The 15,273-nt window shown below is 52.9% G+C and overlaps 2 protein-coding genes across 3 annotated transcripts in view; one reads left to right on the forward strand and one right to left on the reverse strand.

The window, feature by feature from the left end:
• Nucleotides 1-1,706: 1,706 nt before the first annotated feature.
• MTERF4 (mitochondrial transcription termination factor 4) lies at nucleotides 1,707-7,897 on the forward strand. Of its 2 annotated transcripts, none has more exons than XM_025888540.2 (4): nucleotides 1,707-1,748; nucleotides 2,568-3,063; nucleotides 4,693-4,877; nucleotides 5,532-7,897. In XM_025888540.2, the coding sequence occupies exons 1-4, from the start codon at nucleotides 1,728-1,730 to the stop codon at nucleotides 5,877-5,879; spliced, it is 1,050 nt and encodes a 349-aa protein (XP_025744325.1). In that variant the 5' UTR covers nucleotides 1,707-1,727; the 3' UTR covers nucleotides 5,880-7,897. The 2 variants fall into 2 exon arrangements, with proteins under 2 accessions (XP_025744325.1, XP_025744315.1); XM_025888530.2 differs by having other exon boundaries at nucleotides 1,714-1,748; nucleotides 2,406-3,063.
• A 145-nt stretch (nucleotides 7,898-8,042) lies between these two features.
• The window catches only part of SNED1 (sushi, nidogen and EGF like domains 1), an 84,458-nt gene continuing 77,227 nt past the window's right edge, over nucleotides 8,043-15,273 (reverse strand). The window contains exons 29-31 of the mRNA XM_025888522.2: nucleotides 12,919-13,002; nucleotides 11,674-11,717; nucleotides 8,043-9,925 (exon numbers count right to left, since the gene is read on the reverse strand). Coding sequence (XP_025744307.1) covers nucleotides 11,681-11,717; nucleotides 12,919-13,002 — 121 coding nt within the window. The 3' untranslated portion in view covers nucleotides 8,043-9,925; nucleotides 11,674-11,680. The remainder of the gene's footprint in view (nucleotides 9,926-11,673; nucleotides 11,718-12,918; nucleotides 13,003-15,273) is intronic.

Here is a 15,273-nt window from a genome sequence, read left to right on the forward strand (position 1 = left end):
CCAGCCCCAGCCCCGCGTCTGCAGTGGGTGTCCAGCCTGCCTGCTTCCCATCTGGTTCAGGTGCCCGGGGGTCTCTCGCACACTTAGATGGCTCCTCCCCTCCAGGCTCCAAACCACCCCCTCTGAAACAGAATCAGGGAGCTCAGTGAGCATGCGCAAAGCAGCCTTTCTTCTATCTGTGTTGGAGGGGAGGAGGTGGTTAGGAGTAAGAGGGAAACCTTTTATTCTTTTCCTTGCTAAGATGGCAAGAAGAAAAAAAAACCCAAGACCGCCCCCCTTTCCACCACGTCATCACTTTCTGCAGGTCGTAGGCTCCTCCTGCTGAGTCCTCAGGAAGATGCTCAGGGGTCACCCAGCTTTGGTAAAGTTCTGTGCTCATTTTCCACTATTCACTTAGGGAGCACTCAGCTGCCTTTTAATATCTCACGACGCCAGGACAGCGGCTGAGTTAACCCTTAACCTTGAGGGTAGGGGATATTGCCATCCCGTTCCCTTAGAAAGTGCTGCCTGAGTCCCTGCCCTCAGCGCAGACTGACCTGCGGAGGGGGAGGGATGGCAGAGGCATGGTTTTTAGGAGTACACTTTTTAAGTGTGTAATAAGAAGTGACCTTTATGCTTCAGAATTCAAATGAATTTCTTGATATTTTAAGAATTCTCTTCCAGAGTGAAAAAAACCCAAATGTTTTTCCTTGTAGTATATATGATGCTTGTAACACATAAGTTACAGGATGTTTTTTCAGACAGTGTGCAATGGGCTATGAATGCAAAGTGCTAGCTCTGCAGACACTGACTTCTAAGAAAAAATAATCAAAACCTATCCTACCTGGGCGCCTGGGTGGCTCAGTCGGTTAAGCGTCTGCCTTCGGCTCGGGTCATGATCCCAGGGTCCAGGGATCGAGTCCCACATCAGGCTCCCTGCTCCGCGAGAGGCCTGCTTCTCCCTCTGCCTGCCATTCCCCCTGCTTGTGCTCTCTCTCTGTCAAATAAATAAAATCTTCATTAAAAAACAAAACCCATCCTACCGGATGGCGGTCGGAAGCCTGCTTTGAGTGCCCTCTGCAGAGAGACTGCAGGTAGGCGTCTCCACGTTCCCAGTGTGATCCCAGAGCGCTGAAGATGCTGTTGGCTTTTAGAGTAACCCGTGCATCGCGGCCATGACTTCACTCCTAGAGCTAGATTACGTCATTGACCGATTCCTTCCAGGGAGTCGCGTGGCTTACAAGGATTTTCTCAGGCTGCGAGTGTAAAAGCATTATTTTGAGTCGAGTGAAAAACGACGAACACAACCGACCTTGTCTTGGACACGGCGCGTTCGCAGCATGAGCTGCCTTGGCGCCCAGCCCCGGGGCCGGCGGCGCGCGGCGGGGCCGGTACGCTCCGCAGGTTTCGGACTCGAGCCCAGGTGTGGAGCCGAGGCCGGCGCGCTACCCCGCGTCTCCGCCAGGGGGCGGAGCCCGCGAGTCGGGAGGGCGCCCGCGCCCCCGCGCTCGTCGCGGAGCGGCCAGGCCGCCGGCAGCGGTGGGGAGCGGATGCGTGCGCAGGGGCTGCGCACTAGCTGCGCCGGCCGGGGGCCCCCGCAGAGCGGCGAGGCCGGGCGGCACCGGAGCCGCGGCGGAACGCGCCTGCCGCGCTCCCGCGGTTGCCGCGGCGCGGCCGGAAGTGCGGACGGCGACGGCCCACTTCCGGCGCCGCCCCACTTCCGGCGCCGCGCTCGCCGCCGCCTCGCCATGGCGGCGCTCGGCCGGCAGGTGAGGGCGCTCGGCGCCGGGGCTCGTCTCGCCGCCAGCCGCACGGAGGGAGCGGCGGGCGCGCCGACGGGGCGGGGGCGGGAGGGCGCGCAGCGCGCGGGCCATGGCCTTCGGCCCAGCCGTGTGCGCACTCGCGCGAGGCCCCGGGCTGCCGGCTGGGAACCGGCTGGCGCCCCGCGGCCGGCCGGGGGTTGCTGCCCGCTGTTGCGCGCGGGCTAGCGGGCGAGAGGGCGGGCTCCTCGGAGGCCCCGATCTCAGGAAGACAGCCGGCTTCGCGAGCGCGGCCGCCGCGCTGCCCCCCGCGGGGGCGCCGGCGTCTGCGGGAAGCGGCGCTGCCCCGTGGACACGTTCCTCGCGCGGAAGCCTCCCCGCTGCGCGCAGGCCGGGCCCCGAGCTTCGTGAGCCGGCAGCGGCGCACGGCTGCGCCCTGGCGTCTCTCTTCGCGCGCGTCTGCTTTCAGTTCCACCCGCAGCCCCCCGGGCAGCGCTCCTTGGAGGGTGGAGGGAGGAGACGCGCCCACACCCGGGCCCACTTTCCGGGCTGGCCGCGGGACAGTTCCCTCCGGCTCCCCGTGCCCTGCCCCCTCCGTTAGGGCGGCACGAGCGGGTAGGGACTCGCTCGGCTCTGCTCTCTGTGTGCAAACTGTCTCCCCCGCAGGCCTTTCACGCTCAGGTCGGCGTTGGCAGGTGGTTACGAAGCCTGCTATGCTTGTGTGGGACCAAGACACGAAACAACCTGGCCCCAGGCTCCAGAGTTCCGGGGTGTCCTCTGCACTGGAGTGGTGAGGAGCTGATCCCCTTTTGGTGCTGTGTCTTACAGGTCTGCGACTGGCACCGCCTGGTCCGCCTCCCCTGGGCCCGCATTGCTAGGCAGACCCGTCGTGGAGAACAGCAAAGGACGTCTGCATCTTTGTTGTGTACGCCGACCACAGCCTCCGATGGAGGGGGCCTCGAGAAGTTATCCCGCGTGGAATCCAGAAGGTACATGCAGGAAGCAGAGCGCGGGACGAGCCTCACTCGGTGCCCCCATGAGAAGCAGAGGACTCCTTTGGCTCCAGGGTTCCTGGAGCAAGAGAAGGTCATCACTTCCCTCCTGGACATGGGTTTCAGTGATGTCCACGTTAACGAATTGCTCCGTCTGTGGCCAAGTCCGCACCCTCAACAGTTGTTGGACATCATTACAGAATTACTACTCTTGGGTTTGAACCCAGAGCCTGTGTACGTGGCCTTGAAAAAAAGTCCTCAGTTGTTGAAACTGCCTCTAATGCACGTGAGGAAGCGCTCCAGTTGCCTGCGAAAGCTTGGTCTTGGAGAAGGTACAAGAAGGCCCTGATTTCATGTCCAGCGCTGAGGAGTCGGGGTTGGGGTGCGAGTAGCCCAGGTCGGGTGGGCTAGGGGAGGCTTCTGGGGAAAGTTCTCGAGAGTAACGTGTGGTTTGGCTTGGAGGTGAGAAGCAGTGACCTCTGCTGATGGCACTGCAGGAGGGAAGGGGGGACTTGTCTGGTTTGCTCACTCTGGGGGCTCTAGCGTCTGGAACAGTGGGTGGTGAGCTTGTGGTATGTGCTCGTGCTCAGCAGACAGAGGTCAGTGTGTGGTAGTAACATTCGCGTACTTACGCGGTCTTTGACATTTACCTTAGCTCGGTGGTGTCCGTACGACAAAGCCAAAGGCTTACTACACAGTCCCTTGTAAAGACATGGGTTCCAGTGGAACCCGAGATGGTCCCAGACTCCTAGGAAACGGGGAAGTGACTGTTCCCCCCAGCAGGATCCACATCTCGAAGATTCTAGGATTTCACTGGATCCCTGGGTGGGCCATTAGGAGAAGGGGGTGGGAGCCCATGAGGGTCCCAGGGATCTTTACGCACGCTGACCACAGGAGGGCCACTATTTTTTTTTTCCTTTTCATTTTTGACTCTTACTGGTAAGATATTGTTCAGGGGGAGATACTGTTGTTTGGGGATCAATTTCAGAGGCTCCCTGTGGGCCTTCTTCTCCAGAAGATGAGGAAGAAGTTAGCCTTGTTGCAGTGTAATCTAAAAGGCTAAACTTAATACTTTATGTGCTATGATTATATGTTACGAAACTGAGCAAAGCCTTCTGCTGCAGAGGGAAAGTCTAAACTCCTGGAAGTCATTCTAGACACATTTTAGTAAGACAATGAGTAGCTCAACTGTTAGGAATATTGTTAATACCGGTTTTGTGTGTGTGTGTGTGTGTGTGTGTGTGTGTGTGTGTGAATACCAGTTTAAATAAATGATTTTAAGTTTCCAGGTACTGAATTTTGCCCAGCTATCCATGGGAAGACCATAGGCCCCAATTTCCCTTCAGTTGTTTCAGTTACCCTAATGCGTTTATTAATAGGGCCTCTTTCGCTCAGTATTGCCCTAATGTGGGTAAGAGATATGGTCACCCCACTAACTAGGACATCGTTGTTTGTGGCTGTGCCTCATGAGTATTCTCGTCATTATTCTGTTAATAATTATTATCATGGAACTCCTTCTCATCGAGTTTAGGCTTCCAGATCTTAGGAAGGTTGGTTGTGGATGCTTCAATGACTATTTTGTTGTGGAAGGAAATGTCAGCCCACAGCCCCAATATGGGGGAAGCTAGTGTCTCATCCTACTGTCTGATCTTTCCGGTAGATCCCCTGGGAAATTCTTTAGATGAAGAGGGCAAGAGGAGGAAGCCTAGAATATGAGGTTTATGCCGTTCAGCTGGCAGGCCAGCAAGAGGCCTCCTTTTTATACCAGGGAGAGGGTCAGCGGAGATAGTCATTCTGGCCCCTTCCACTGCCACATGCCCCCGGGCAGGCATCGGAAGCTGGCCCTCACGTGGAGGAGCGCATCCTCATTCATTTATTCAGTGCTGGCGTGGGTGTGCCAAGCTCCTTGGCTTTCTGGAATGTCCTGAAGTTGTGTACTTGCCTTTTCTTATGTTCTGCAGGGAAACTAAAGACGGTGCTTCTCTGTTGCCCTCAAATCCTCACCATGCATCAGAGGGACATTGACAGCATTGTTGGTGTTCTCAAGGAGAAATGTCTTTTCACGGTACAACAGGTGGCCAGGATTTTGCACAGATGCCCCTGTGTTCTTCAGGAGGACCCCGGTGAACTGGAATACAAATTCCAGGTGAGGATGACTGGTGGGGGATTTGGGAAGTAACAACATGTTCTTTGTAGTGAAGGTCAGCTCCATGGATGAGAGGCCACAGGCACCCTGAGAGCTATAGTGGGCGAGGCGCGAGGCTTAGATCCTCTTTGCACGCGCCAGCCAGAGTCTGGCTCTGGTTTTTCACTTCTTCACAGAAAGCCTATCCTGCAAGTTTTCTGCTGTTAATAATGAATGACCCGGTCCCATTCCTGGGCTCCAAATGGGGCCTCTGCTTGAAATACCTAATTTAAGAAGAGCTAAAAATCTTCCTTTCTTTAGAACCTGTTCTGCATATTGATTTTGGAAATGTAATTGTGACAGTTGTCCTAACTTGGGTATCAGTTATTACAACTGAAGTCAAATTGCTAGATGTTTGCTGAATTTTTTGCCTATTCTTTTCCACACTCACATCCCTCTTGCCCCTTTATTTTCTGCTAAATTTTTCTCAACGTGAATTTGAAAATGCTTTGAAAACTGTCAGCCATCACACAAATGCTGGGCATCATAGAGTGTCCTGGCTAGTTGGGCGATTCTTTGTGAGTGCTTTTGGGCAGCTTGCGTTGATTACAGACTGTGGCAGGACAGGTTGTAGGTTACTGTGCCTGGGACCCCTAACTGTGTCTGTGTCTCCAGTATGCCTATTTTAGGATGGGGGTTAAACACGCGGACGTGGTGCGGACTGACTTCCTGCAGTACTCCATAACCAAGATCAAGCAGAGACATGTGTTCCTCGAGCGCCTAGGACGGTACCAAACCCCCGATAAGAAGGGTCAGACACAGGTCCCCAACCCTTTACTTAAGGACATTCTCAGAGTCTCAGAAGCTGAGTTTCTGGCCAGGACAGCCTGTTCTTCCGCTGAGGAGTTTGAAGTTTTCAAGAAGCTCTTTGCTCGGGAGGAGGAGGAGGGGTCGGAGAGCCACATGCCTGACAACAAAAGCTTAAGTCTGGACGAGGAGGCTGAGGATGAGGAGGAGGAGTGACGGAAGGACCGGAATGAAGAGCCCACAGATATCAAAGAATGTTATAATTTTCTCAAAGCTTTTGACAGCTTCGCTTGGATCTTCTCAGGTTATTTTTCCTTCTAAAAACTGGTCTTCTGATGAAACATTATTATAAATCACCTGAGAGGTGGGTCAGACTAAATAGGAGCTGCGTTAGTTTGATCTGTTGTCAGGTCTCTGTGGGGAGGGCCCTCTTCCCTCCTGCATGGAAGACAGACTCTGAGCTGTTAGAATCAGGGGACTCAACACCTCAGCATTTGGTTTTGGTTTTTCTCTGTTGATGTGTGACAACTCCGTGACAGTGAGTGGGGAATCGGGTTCCTTCCTCTGGTTCAGGAGTCATTTTACATTTCCTTGTAGTGATAAAGATAAAACTATGAGCAGGCACGGAGGTTTTAGTACATCACAGCACTTTATTTTATGAAAACAAGTAGCAGGTTTTCCACAAAAACACTCGTGTTTTTAATCCACAAATACTGCTTTCAGTGTACAGCATTGTCAAGGAAGGTGTTTAGTGATGGTTTCATTTTGCAGAGCTGCTTAAAGCCAGCCTAGTGTTGGGGGACTTTTCTTTCTGTGAGGAATGGGCCCTGGCTCTGACCTTTCAGGGATGTCGGCTTTCACGCCAGCTCCTGGCTGGCGGGCCGTCTGCGGGCCCGCGGTCTCTGGTGGTCAGTGGGTGCTGCCCTGGAGCATGCCAGAACAGGAGGGGGCTGGGGGCATCTCATGGTTGTGGCTTCTGAGACCAGAGGAGACGAGCCCTTGTGCAGGGTCTGTGAGCGGGGTGGGGCCTGGTGTCATTCAGGGGGCTCCCGGGACACTGTGGTTGTGGGAGTCCCCTTGGGGAACCCAGGGGGCCGGAGGGGTGACTTAAAAAGTCGGGTCGGGGTGGAATTTGAATTAGTCATCTCTGAGGTAGAGGCCCAGCCCTCATGGCGTGGGCTCTGTGAGGGAGTACTGGTGCACCCCAGAACGTCCTGTGTATCCCTTCCTTGTAGGGAGCTGACACATGGTTGATGATACAGAAAGCATTTTTGGTGATGTAACCAAAGTCCAGGTCTCGGCAGCATTTTAACAACTAGGTAAAACTGCTTGGCCTGATTTTTCCCACAGAGACTGTGTAAGAATCCTGTCAGGCAGCAGCTCCCACCTGGAGTGATCTTGACCCCAGGGAACATCCAGCAACATATGAGGACATTTTTGGTTCTTAGGACCGAGGGAGGGCACCGTGGGGATCCAGCGGCTGGTGGCTGGGCTGCCGTGAGCCATCCTGCTGTGTACAGGATGGCCTCAAGCAGAACGATGCAGCCTGAATTGTCACCAGTGCAGAGGCTGAGGAACTGCCCGAAGGCCTTGGTTCACGAGAACGTCAGGTTGGAAGCAGGCCTACATTGCTTATATTTCTTTTATTTAAAAGAAAGTAAATAGCTGAGTTTTTAAGTTCCTTTCCCGTGTGCACTGAAGTGCTGCTGGTAGGTTTGAGCTGTGTTTACTGTGGGGACTCAGCACTGAGGTGCAGATGCTTTTGTTTCCTCTGGGCTCATGTTTGAGCATGACAGTAAAGAGAAAGACATTTTCTGCAAAAGAAAAGTAGCTCAGTGAATCCCTGTGCATCCGAGTGAGATGTCCAGCGGGAGGAGTCCTGGCTGAGGGAGGTGCCTGTTGGATTTGCTGGTGGGAGAGCAGTGGGGTTGGCACAGGTCTCCTCCTCCGCCTCTGTGTCAGCCCACATGCAATGGGAAGGAAGTCTTTGTCTTTACTGGTTTTTTGGCCGTGGGCAAAATTATTGAAAACAAAGGCATTTCAGTCTTTCATTTACTCTTCATTTTGTGGCATCCCAGGTGACTGGCACTTTCCCTGGAACTTCAGATGGGTTCTTGTGTCCAGTTGGGGGGACTAAGGAGAATTATAAATTTGCATGATTGAATGTCTAATTTAGCAACTCATGATTGCTCCTTTCATTTTGCTACAGAAATAAATTTTTATGCACCTGAGAATTTTGATTACATTATTATTAATATTTTTGGGTGGTGTTTGAGTGTATGTGTGAGGAAGATGCCGGAGTTTTATGAAAGGAATGTGTGAAAAAAGCAGTGTCTCATTTAGAATGTTTCCAGAATGAATTGTAATTCCTTTGCCTCAGGAAGTCTTTTTACTAGATATCTATAATTTGTAAAACATCCAGAGGGGTTCATCATAAGACAACACAGCACCAAGCTCAGGATTCAGTAGACTGTTTCTTGTAGAAACAAATGTTTCTAAGTTAAAAACGGGAACACACTAGTGTTCACCTCATGGCTGAGGGGCTTGAGGTTATTAACATCATAGTAGAGAGTTTCATCTACTTTTCCAGTGATATCACTTGATCTTGCCATTCGCTAGCGATGCTGTAGCTTACGTAGACGCACAGTGACCAGTGCTGGCGGCACAGCAGGAGTCAGCAGTACGTGTGCATGGCCGGGGTTCTCTCCTGACTTGCCCAGTGCTGGAGCCCCTGACTTGAGGGGCTGTCTTCCCCGGGTGGGCCTGGGATGCCGGGGGCACTCTGGGGTACAGTAGAGACTTCTTGAAATGACAGTTCCTCCTCTCTGAAAACAAATCGTGTAATACACAGACATATGCACACAAAATTTTAATAAAAATAAAAAGCCTAAAATATACTCTAACTCTTCAAACTATGTTTTTATAAAAGATGAGAAGAAGGAGCCCTCTCTGGCTTAGTGCTGACTCGGGACAGAGTCAGTGGCAGATGCCCAGGGGCTTGAGTTCCAGTTTGGGTCAGCTACTAAGATGCTCCACTGACACGAGGTGAGGTTGGCTTGCTTGGCTTGCGCCGCTTCCGCAGGGAGAAGGCAGAGCAGTTCAGAAGCGCGCTGGGAAGCACCTGCGGCAAGCCAGTGCCGCCTTCTGCTGCTGAAGAGGGAGATGTGGGAAAAACCATGCTAGCCAACAGCCTAGAACAGTCCTGCTCGAGTCGTGGACTGAAGGGGATCCTGAGGTGGGTCGGGTCTGGCCTGCCCCGGTTATCCATTTCCGTGCTGTTCGGGCTCTGTGCATGCTGGGGGGGGGGGCCACATCATGCTTCTGTGAGGCTCGGGGCTCTTTGGTGCCGTGGTGTGACTTGTCATCGGTGGGGGGTGGCTTTCTCTACATAAGGCTGAGGTCTGGGTGACTTGATAGACCAGGGCTTGGCCAAGGGTGGCCGTGGGACTTGCCCCCTCGTTTGGTAAATGCTCTGGTCATGTGTCTGTGGCTGTGGTTGGGCCACCAGCGCTGAGCTGAGTAGTTCCCACAGAGACCGGTTGGTCCACAAAACCAGAAATAGTCACTGAGAAAAAGTTGAAGACTGAAAGTATCTGAACTCCATCTTAGTATGAATGAACATTTTCTCTTTCATAATCTACTGGTCCATGTGATGGGGCGCTAGTCTGCCACATATCAGCACAAAGAATTTGCTGGAGGAGAGCAGGGCGGGGCGCCTAGAACTCTGCTTCCCCTTTCCGTCTGGCCTCACCCCCGACCCTTCCTGGCACTGCTGTCTCTGCAGTGGAAGCCGGAGAGCAGTTCCTCCTCAGTTTGACTGTTAGGTCTCAGGGGGAAAATTGCCCTCCGACTTTGGAATCTGAGAACTGGTTCCTGGATATTGCAGGAGCCTTGCTGGCTGGCAGCCTCGCTCATCCAGGGCCCCCTGCGAACGCCATGGTTGCTCCCCGGCCGCGGTGCAGACTGTCCCTGTAGGAGACAGTAGCCAGGGCTACGGCGCAGGCTGTCCCATGCATCGCAGGACTGGGAGGTGATTTGGCCCAGAGGGTCTCCCTGGCACAGCCCACAGGGGAGGTGGGCTGGAGGCTGCTCGGCCTGGCCTTCTGTCTTCTGGAGGCCGGAGAAGGGAAGCCGCAGAGGGGACGGATTCGAGCCAGGACGTGGTCTTTCAGGGTGTCCTTTCAATCCAATTTTGGACCCTGCCTTCCTGGGCTTTAGGAGCTCGTGAGGTCGGTGGAGTGTAACAAGAACGTCCTGAATCCCTTGAAGAGAAAAGAGAGTGGGGAAGAGGAGAGTGACACCCATTCCTCTTTAAAATGCAGTTTCCTGTCTCTCTCAGCAGCCCTCTGTCCCTGCCCCCAGAGGACCCAGTGTCCCTGCCCCCAGCATGGCCGTGGGTGGGGGGAGGTGTGCTGAGAGCATGGGCCACGTGGCCCAGCGCCAGGGACGTTCGGGGAGCCTTGCAGCGGTTAGAGCTGAAAGCTGCAGGCTGCCCCCTCCGTTTGGCCATGCCCTTGGGTCCTTCCTCTGAAGACCTGGACTGCCCCCTGTTGCTCTGGGTTGAGATGATTCCTGTTTATTTGCGTTTTCTCCATTGTTTCAAGAATGGGTATTCTAAAAGCTAGTATTTGATAGTTGAGGGTTTCTGATTTGTTTTTATAGAAATGGATTTGCTGAGTTTAAAAGAAAAGGTTTTGCTGTTTCAGGTGACTTAGTGTGATGTAAATATTTCAAACCCAGATTATGTTTGTGGGTTCTTAGTCCTAGTAGTGAATTGTTTCTGAGCTGTGGAGCATGTTTTGGATTTGTGTGCCTTGGGAGCATGAGATGTGAGGGAGGGGAAGTAATGCTTGTGAGGAGACGGGCTGAACGCAGAGGCTTCTGGAAAAGGCTGCCCGGGGATGGCTGCCAAGGCCACGCCCTGCGGATCCCAGCCTTGGCCTTCCCGGCTTGGCTGGTGCGGACGTTCTTCCTGTGGTGTCAGTCTACACCTGTGAAGCTCCTTTGCTTCGGCTTGTTTGTAAAGGTTCTGAGTAACATTTCTCTTTCGTTTCCTCAGCCCCATAAGACAGTGTAGCCTATTCCCGAAGCTGCTTGTCCCCCAGGGTGCCTCACTGTCCTCTCAACACCAGGAATGTGGACTTTGAGGCTCATTTATGGAGTGACAGGAGTAAGCTGCCCTAGGCCAGCTAAATTCCTGCTTCGTTCCCGGTGACATCTTGTCGACAAGAAACTGCGCTCAGTGTGAGACTGAGTATGGGTTGTAGATGGATCGCCATGGTTCAACCCAATATCTCCCCGACTGTGGTGAAGGCTTTGACAGAGTGGGGAGAGTGAGGGTTGGATGGTGTTGAGTTGCCAGAAGACTTTGGGAAATGCCAGGTTAAGCAGGAATAGAATCAGGATTCTAGGATTCCGAATGCTTAGGATTCCTGTGTCCACTGGGAATTCCCCAGTGGGAGAGTCTTCAGGATTTCCCCAGACTTATGTGATCAAGGCCCTACACCCCATTTTTTCTTTCAGCAGGTTGCAGTTCTCAGGGCCTGGGAGGCCCTCCCTTGAACCCCTGCACTCCTACGTACGGGCATCCCGGGCCCCTCCCGACGTCCTCCCCTCCCCCCTCCTCCCCTGCTGCCACCCCTTCCAGCAGCCCTTCTAGGTCCCACCTCCCTGAGTGCTCAGCCCTGCCCCCACCCCAGCTGTTGCTGCTGAGGGGAAAGGGGTTTCTCCGTTTGCTTGAGGTGAGTGGGGTTCGTCCTCACCCCCAGACAGCCTCATTTCCACCTAGAGATGCATGTGTACCTGGTTTATGTCTGTTGGGAGGCCTTAGGTATTTTTTTCTCTCCCATTTTAACCCCCTCAGGGAATTATGAAACTCCTGGCCTGGGAATTTGTAATAAAGAGGGCACAGCTGAGCTCCCCAAGTAGACAGCAGCTCTCCCAGAGGCCACATGCTGGGACAGCCGCTCTAGCTTTCCCACAGCTCTGCCAGCCATGGTGGGGAACGTACCTGTACCCTAAGATTTCTTCAGTGTTGGACTGTTACTGTGTTTCCTGAAATAGAGAAAGGTGGTTTATGAAAAAGAAGGTGTACCTGGAACCCAGGCTGCCTGCTGATGTCCTGTCTTTGCCTCACATGTACTCCATTTTGGGGAACACCGTCAGTGAGACACTGATGCAGGGATTAGCAGTTTAGTCTGTGTGCACCCCCTTGGCTGGCTGTGAGTCATGAGGAGGGAAAGCAGGGTGTAGAAGAAGGAAAGTGGAGGGGACAGGTACAGTGCTTGGTCAAGCAGATGTTGAATTGCATTCCCTGACACTCAGTAATGCAAGCCCTAGGGGGTGTGGCTACTGATGGGTCTGCGGAGTGGCTGGGGTGAGGGCTCCGCTGTTGGGAAGGCACCTAACGCATTCATGCAGCACATTATGTGATTCCTGTGACTCCCTTGAGCCCTTTGGAGAAAGAACCTGGCTGTGAGTGAATAAAAAGTAGAGATTTACCATATTTATAGTTACATAGTTGCGTCTGTCAGTAATGTTCCATGCTTCCATTCTAGTACCGGAGTGATCCCCAGTACCCACTGTGTGACCCCCCCAGCACCCACTATGATCCCCTCCCAGCACCCACCGTGTGACCCCTCCCGCAGATCTCCCCAGCACCCACCATGTGACCCCCCAACACCTACCGTGTGACCCCGCCAGCACCCACGATATGACCCCCCAGTACCCATATGATCCCCTCCCAGCACCCACTGTGTGATCTCCCCAACACCCACCATGTGATCTCCCCCCCCAGCACCCCCCATGTCACCCCCCAGCACCCACCATGTGACCCCCCCAGCACCCACTGTGTGAACCCCTAGCACCCACCATGTGATCTCCCCCCGGCACACTGTGTGATCTCCCCCAGCACACTGTGTGACCCCCACAGCACCCACTATGTGACCCCCCCAGCACCTACCATGTGAACCCCTGACACCCACCATGTGATCCCCCAGCACCCACAGTGTGTGATCTCCCTCAGCACCCACCATACCCAGCTATACTGATCTGTACGTGTTCATGTGTACACGTATGTGCACACAGTTTCTAAGTGGAGCCCTGTTGTGCGGGGCTGCACGTTTAGACAAGACAGCCTGGCTTGGCCCACAGGACTGTGGCGCCCCCCAGTGTTCAGTCCCCAGGGCCACACTTGCCCCGTTACCCTGTGAACTACAGGCAGGACACAGTGTGGGCCTCCTCCCTGAGATGGCACCTGTTTGGGGTTTTCTTGATGCTTGTGCTTTCACAGCTCTCTTTGAAGCAGATGTCCTGGTGCACTTTGTAGACTCTCTTGTACCTGTGTCACAAGAAAGTTGTGTAAAGCCAGAAACTAGAGCAGAATGTTGCCCAGCTGCTTCAGCTAGGCTACGCGCACCCACAGGTCACTGTGCAGGTGTTTGAGGGAAAGGCCATTATTTTCTTAATAAAACTTTACCTCATAGGGATGTGTTAAAATGTCCAACATAAAAGTCCTATAATTTAAAAAAAATAACTTAGGTATGATTTACATAAGATACATCCATTTTAAGTGTACATTTTGAGGAGTGTGGACAAAATATTGTGATATTAAGAGATAAAATAAGAAATTTCAAGGACATGTTCTGCTTGAGGCAGTCCGGTCGGTGCTGGACTTGAGACAGTACAAGCTCACTCCTGGGTCCTATGAGTAGTTCTTAGAGAAGTTTGAGAGCCCTGGAGACGCAGGTGTTCAATGTGGGCAGTGTTGACTTCTAGCCCTGCCTCCCATTTATTAACTAGTCCACTTTGAGCATGTCTCTGGAGCTTAGACCTCAGTTTTGTGTGCAATGGGAGTCACTCATACTACCTCTCTCACAAATTTGTAGATGGTAGTGGAATAGGAAAGTGTTTTTGTTCTTGTTAAAGCTCTCAAATGTCAGAGCTGTTGAAAAGAGAGATCCAGGGAGTTTGATGGGCAAAGCTCCAACTCATGCTCAGTGTGGGAGAGCCCTTGGGATTTAAGCCTTTGGTGAGACTTCCACTTTTGGCCATCAGGCAGTGACTGGATCTGGAATTAACCCCCAATATGAACAACCAGAGAATTGGACAAAATATGAAAAGCAGTTCTTTTCAGATGTTAGAAAGCAGTGCAAGACTGTGATTCTTGAGAGAAAGGAAACATGAAATGAGCTCTGTGATCTCCCTAGAATTCGGTCCAGAAGCACTTTTTGGATTACATTGCAGGGTGGTGGGAGGGGGAGGGGGTGGGGTAGAAGCCAAGCTGGGGTCACACTGAATTGAGGAGGCAGAGGCAGCTGGAGTCTGTGGGGTGCTGGGGAGGAGGGAGCTATGCAGAGGAACAGCTCCTGAGGCTGGGACAGGGATTCCCCTGAAGATGAAGCTGTGCGTGCATAGGTAGAACCCTGTGAGGCTGGGCAAGGAGAACTACCGAGAAGCTGAACAGCAGAGCTCCTGCAGTCCGTTCGTGAAACAGAAACTCCAGGAAGGCCATGGCTTAGAAGTAGGGCAAAATTAACCCAGAATAAAGGTTAAACCACCCTAAAAGAGGCTTCCAAAGGCTCAGACTAAAATTAACCGCCTTGTAGACAAAACTAAACATTCTGGGAAATAAACACAAAACTTAGCATTCAGGACCCAAAGGTTAAAATGTCCAGCATCCAACAAAAAAAAATGACAAGATATTCAAAGGCTCGTACAAAGCATCAAGAAAATGTGACCCATAAGCAGCAAACAATAATTGAGTAGAAAGACACCCAGAGGTGAGAGGAATGGCAGGAACAGCAGACAAGACCCTTAAAACATGTGCTACAAATTTGCTCCCACCTGTTCAGTGATGAGAAGAGAAACAGAGGGTCCAAGAAAGAACTAGATGGGATTTCTAGAGATGAGAGGAACCAGAGTGTGAAGTGAAGGTCTCGCTGAATGGGCTGAGTGGCAGGTTTCTAACGACAGTGCCGAGGACAGACCATGGAACGCAGAGGCCCAGCTGTGGAATCAAGGCACAGCGAAGTAGAAGGACGGTGTCAGTCTGACACCTGTGTGACTGGAGTTGCAGGAGAGGAGAGAAGCAGACAGACGGGAAAAACACCTGAAGAACTAATGGCCCCCATTTTCCAGATTTGGTGAAAGTCAAGACCCCAGAGATAGAAGCTTAACAAGCTCTTGTGAGCAGACACACACACACACGGCCGCGGCACGGCACACCACAGTTAGTTTCCCAACAACAGTAGCGAAGGGGAGATGTCAGAGCAGTCGTGGGGCCAGGCGTGCGCTCGTAGCTGAGAGTGAGCACAGCCACACCTAGTCAGAAGACCCGGAACGGCCACGCTCGGGCGCCGAGGGGAAGAACACAGTTGCCAGCCAGGAAGTCTATGTTCGGCAAACAGATCCTCCAGAAATGAAGGTGAAATAGAACCCTTTACACGCAGACCAAAGCAGAGAGGATTCATCACCGGCAGACCTGCACTACATGAAATGTCACAGTGAATTCTGGGGGCAAAGGCCAGTGGCACCCGAGGGCATCTCAGGTCTCAAGGAATACCAGGTGCCGGGAATGGCAGACACGGAAGGAAGAACAAAAGACGTTCGA

The sequence above is a fragment of the Callorhinus ursinus genome, unplaced genomic scaffold (assembly GCF_003265705.2).
Source record: "Callorhinus ursinus isolate GAN/ISIS: 27379988/994484 unplaced genomic scaffold, GSC_fseal_2.0 scaffold96, whole genome shotgun sequence".
Classification (NCBI taxonomy): Eukaryota; Metazoa; Chordata; class Mammalia; order Carnivora; family Otariidae; genus Callorhinus; species Callorhinus ursinus.

Coding starts and splice junctions, on each gene's coding strand:
- MTERF4 (XM_025888530.2), top strand. CDS start 1,728: ATGGCGGCGCTCGGCCGGCAG. Junction 1,749..2,405: donor TGGCGGCGCTCGGCCGGCAG/GTGAGGGCGCTC, acceptor TCTCCCCCGCAG/GCCTTTCACGCTCAGGTCGG. Junction 3,064..4,692: donor AAAGCTTGGTCTTGGAGAAG/GTACAAGAAGGC, acceptor TATGTTCTGCAG/GGAAACTAAAGACGGTGCTT.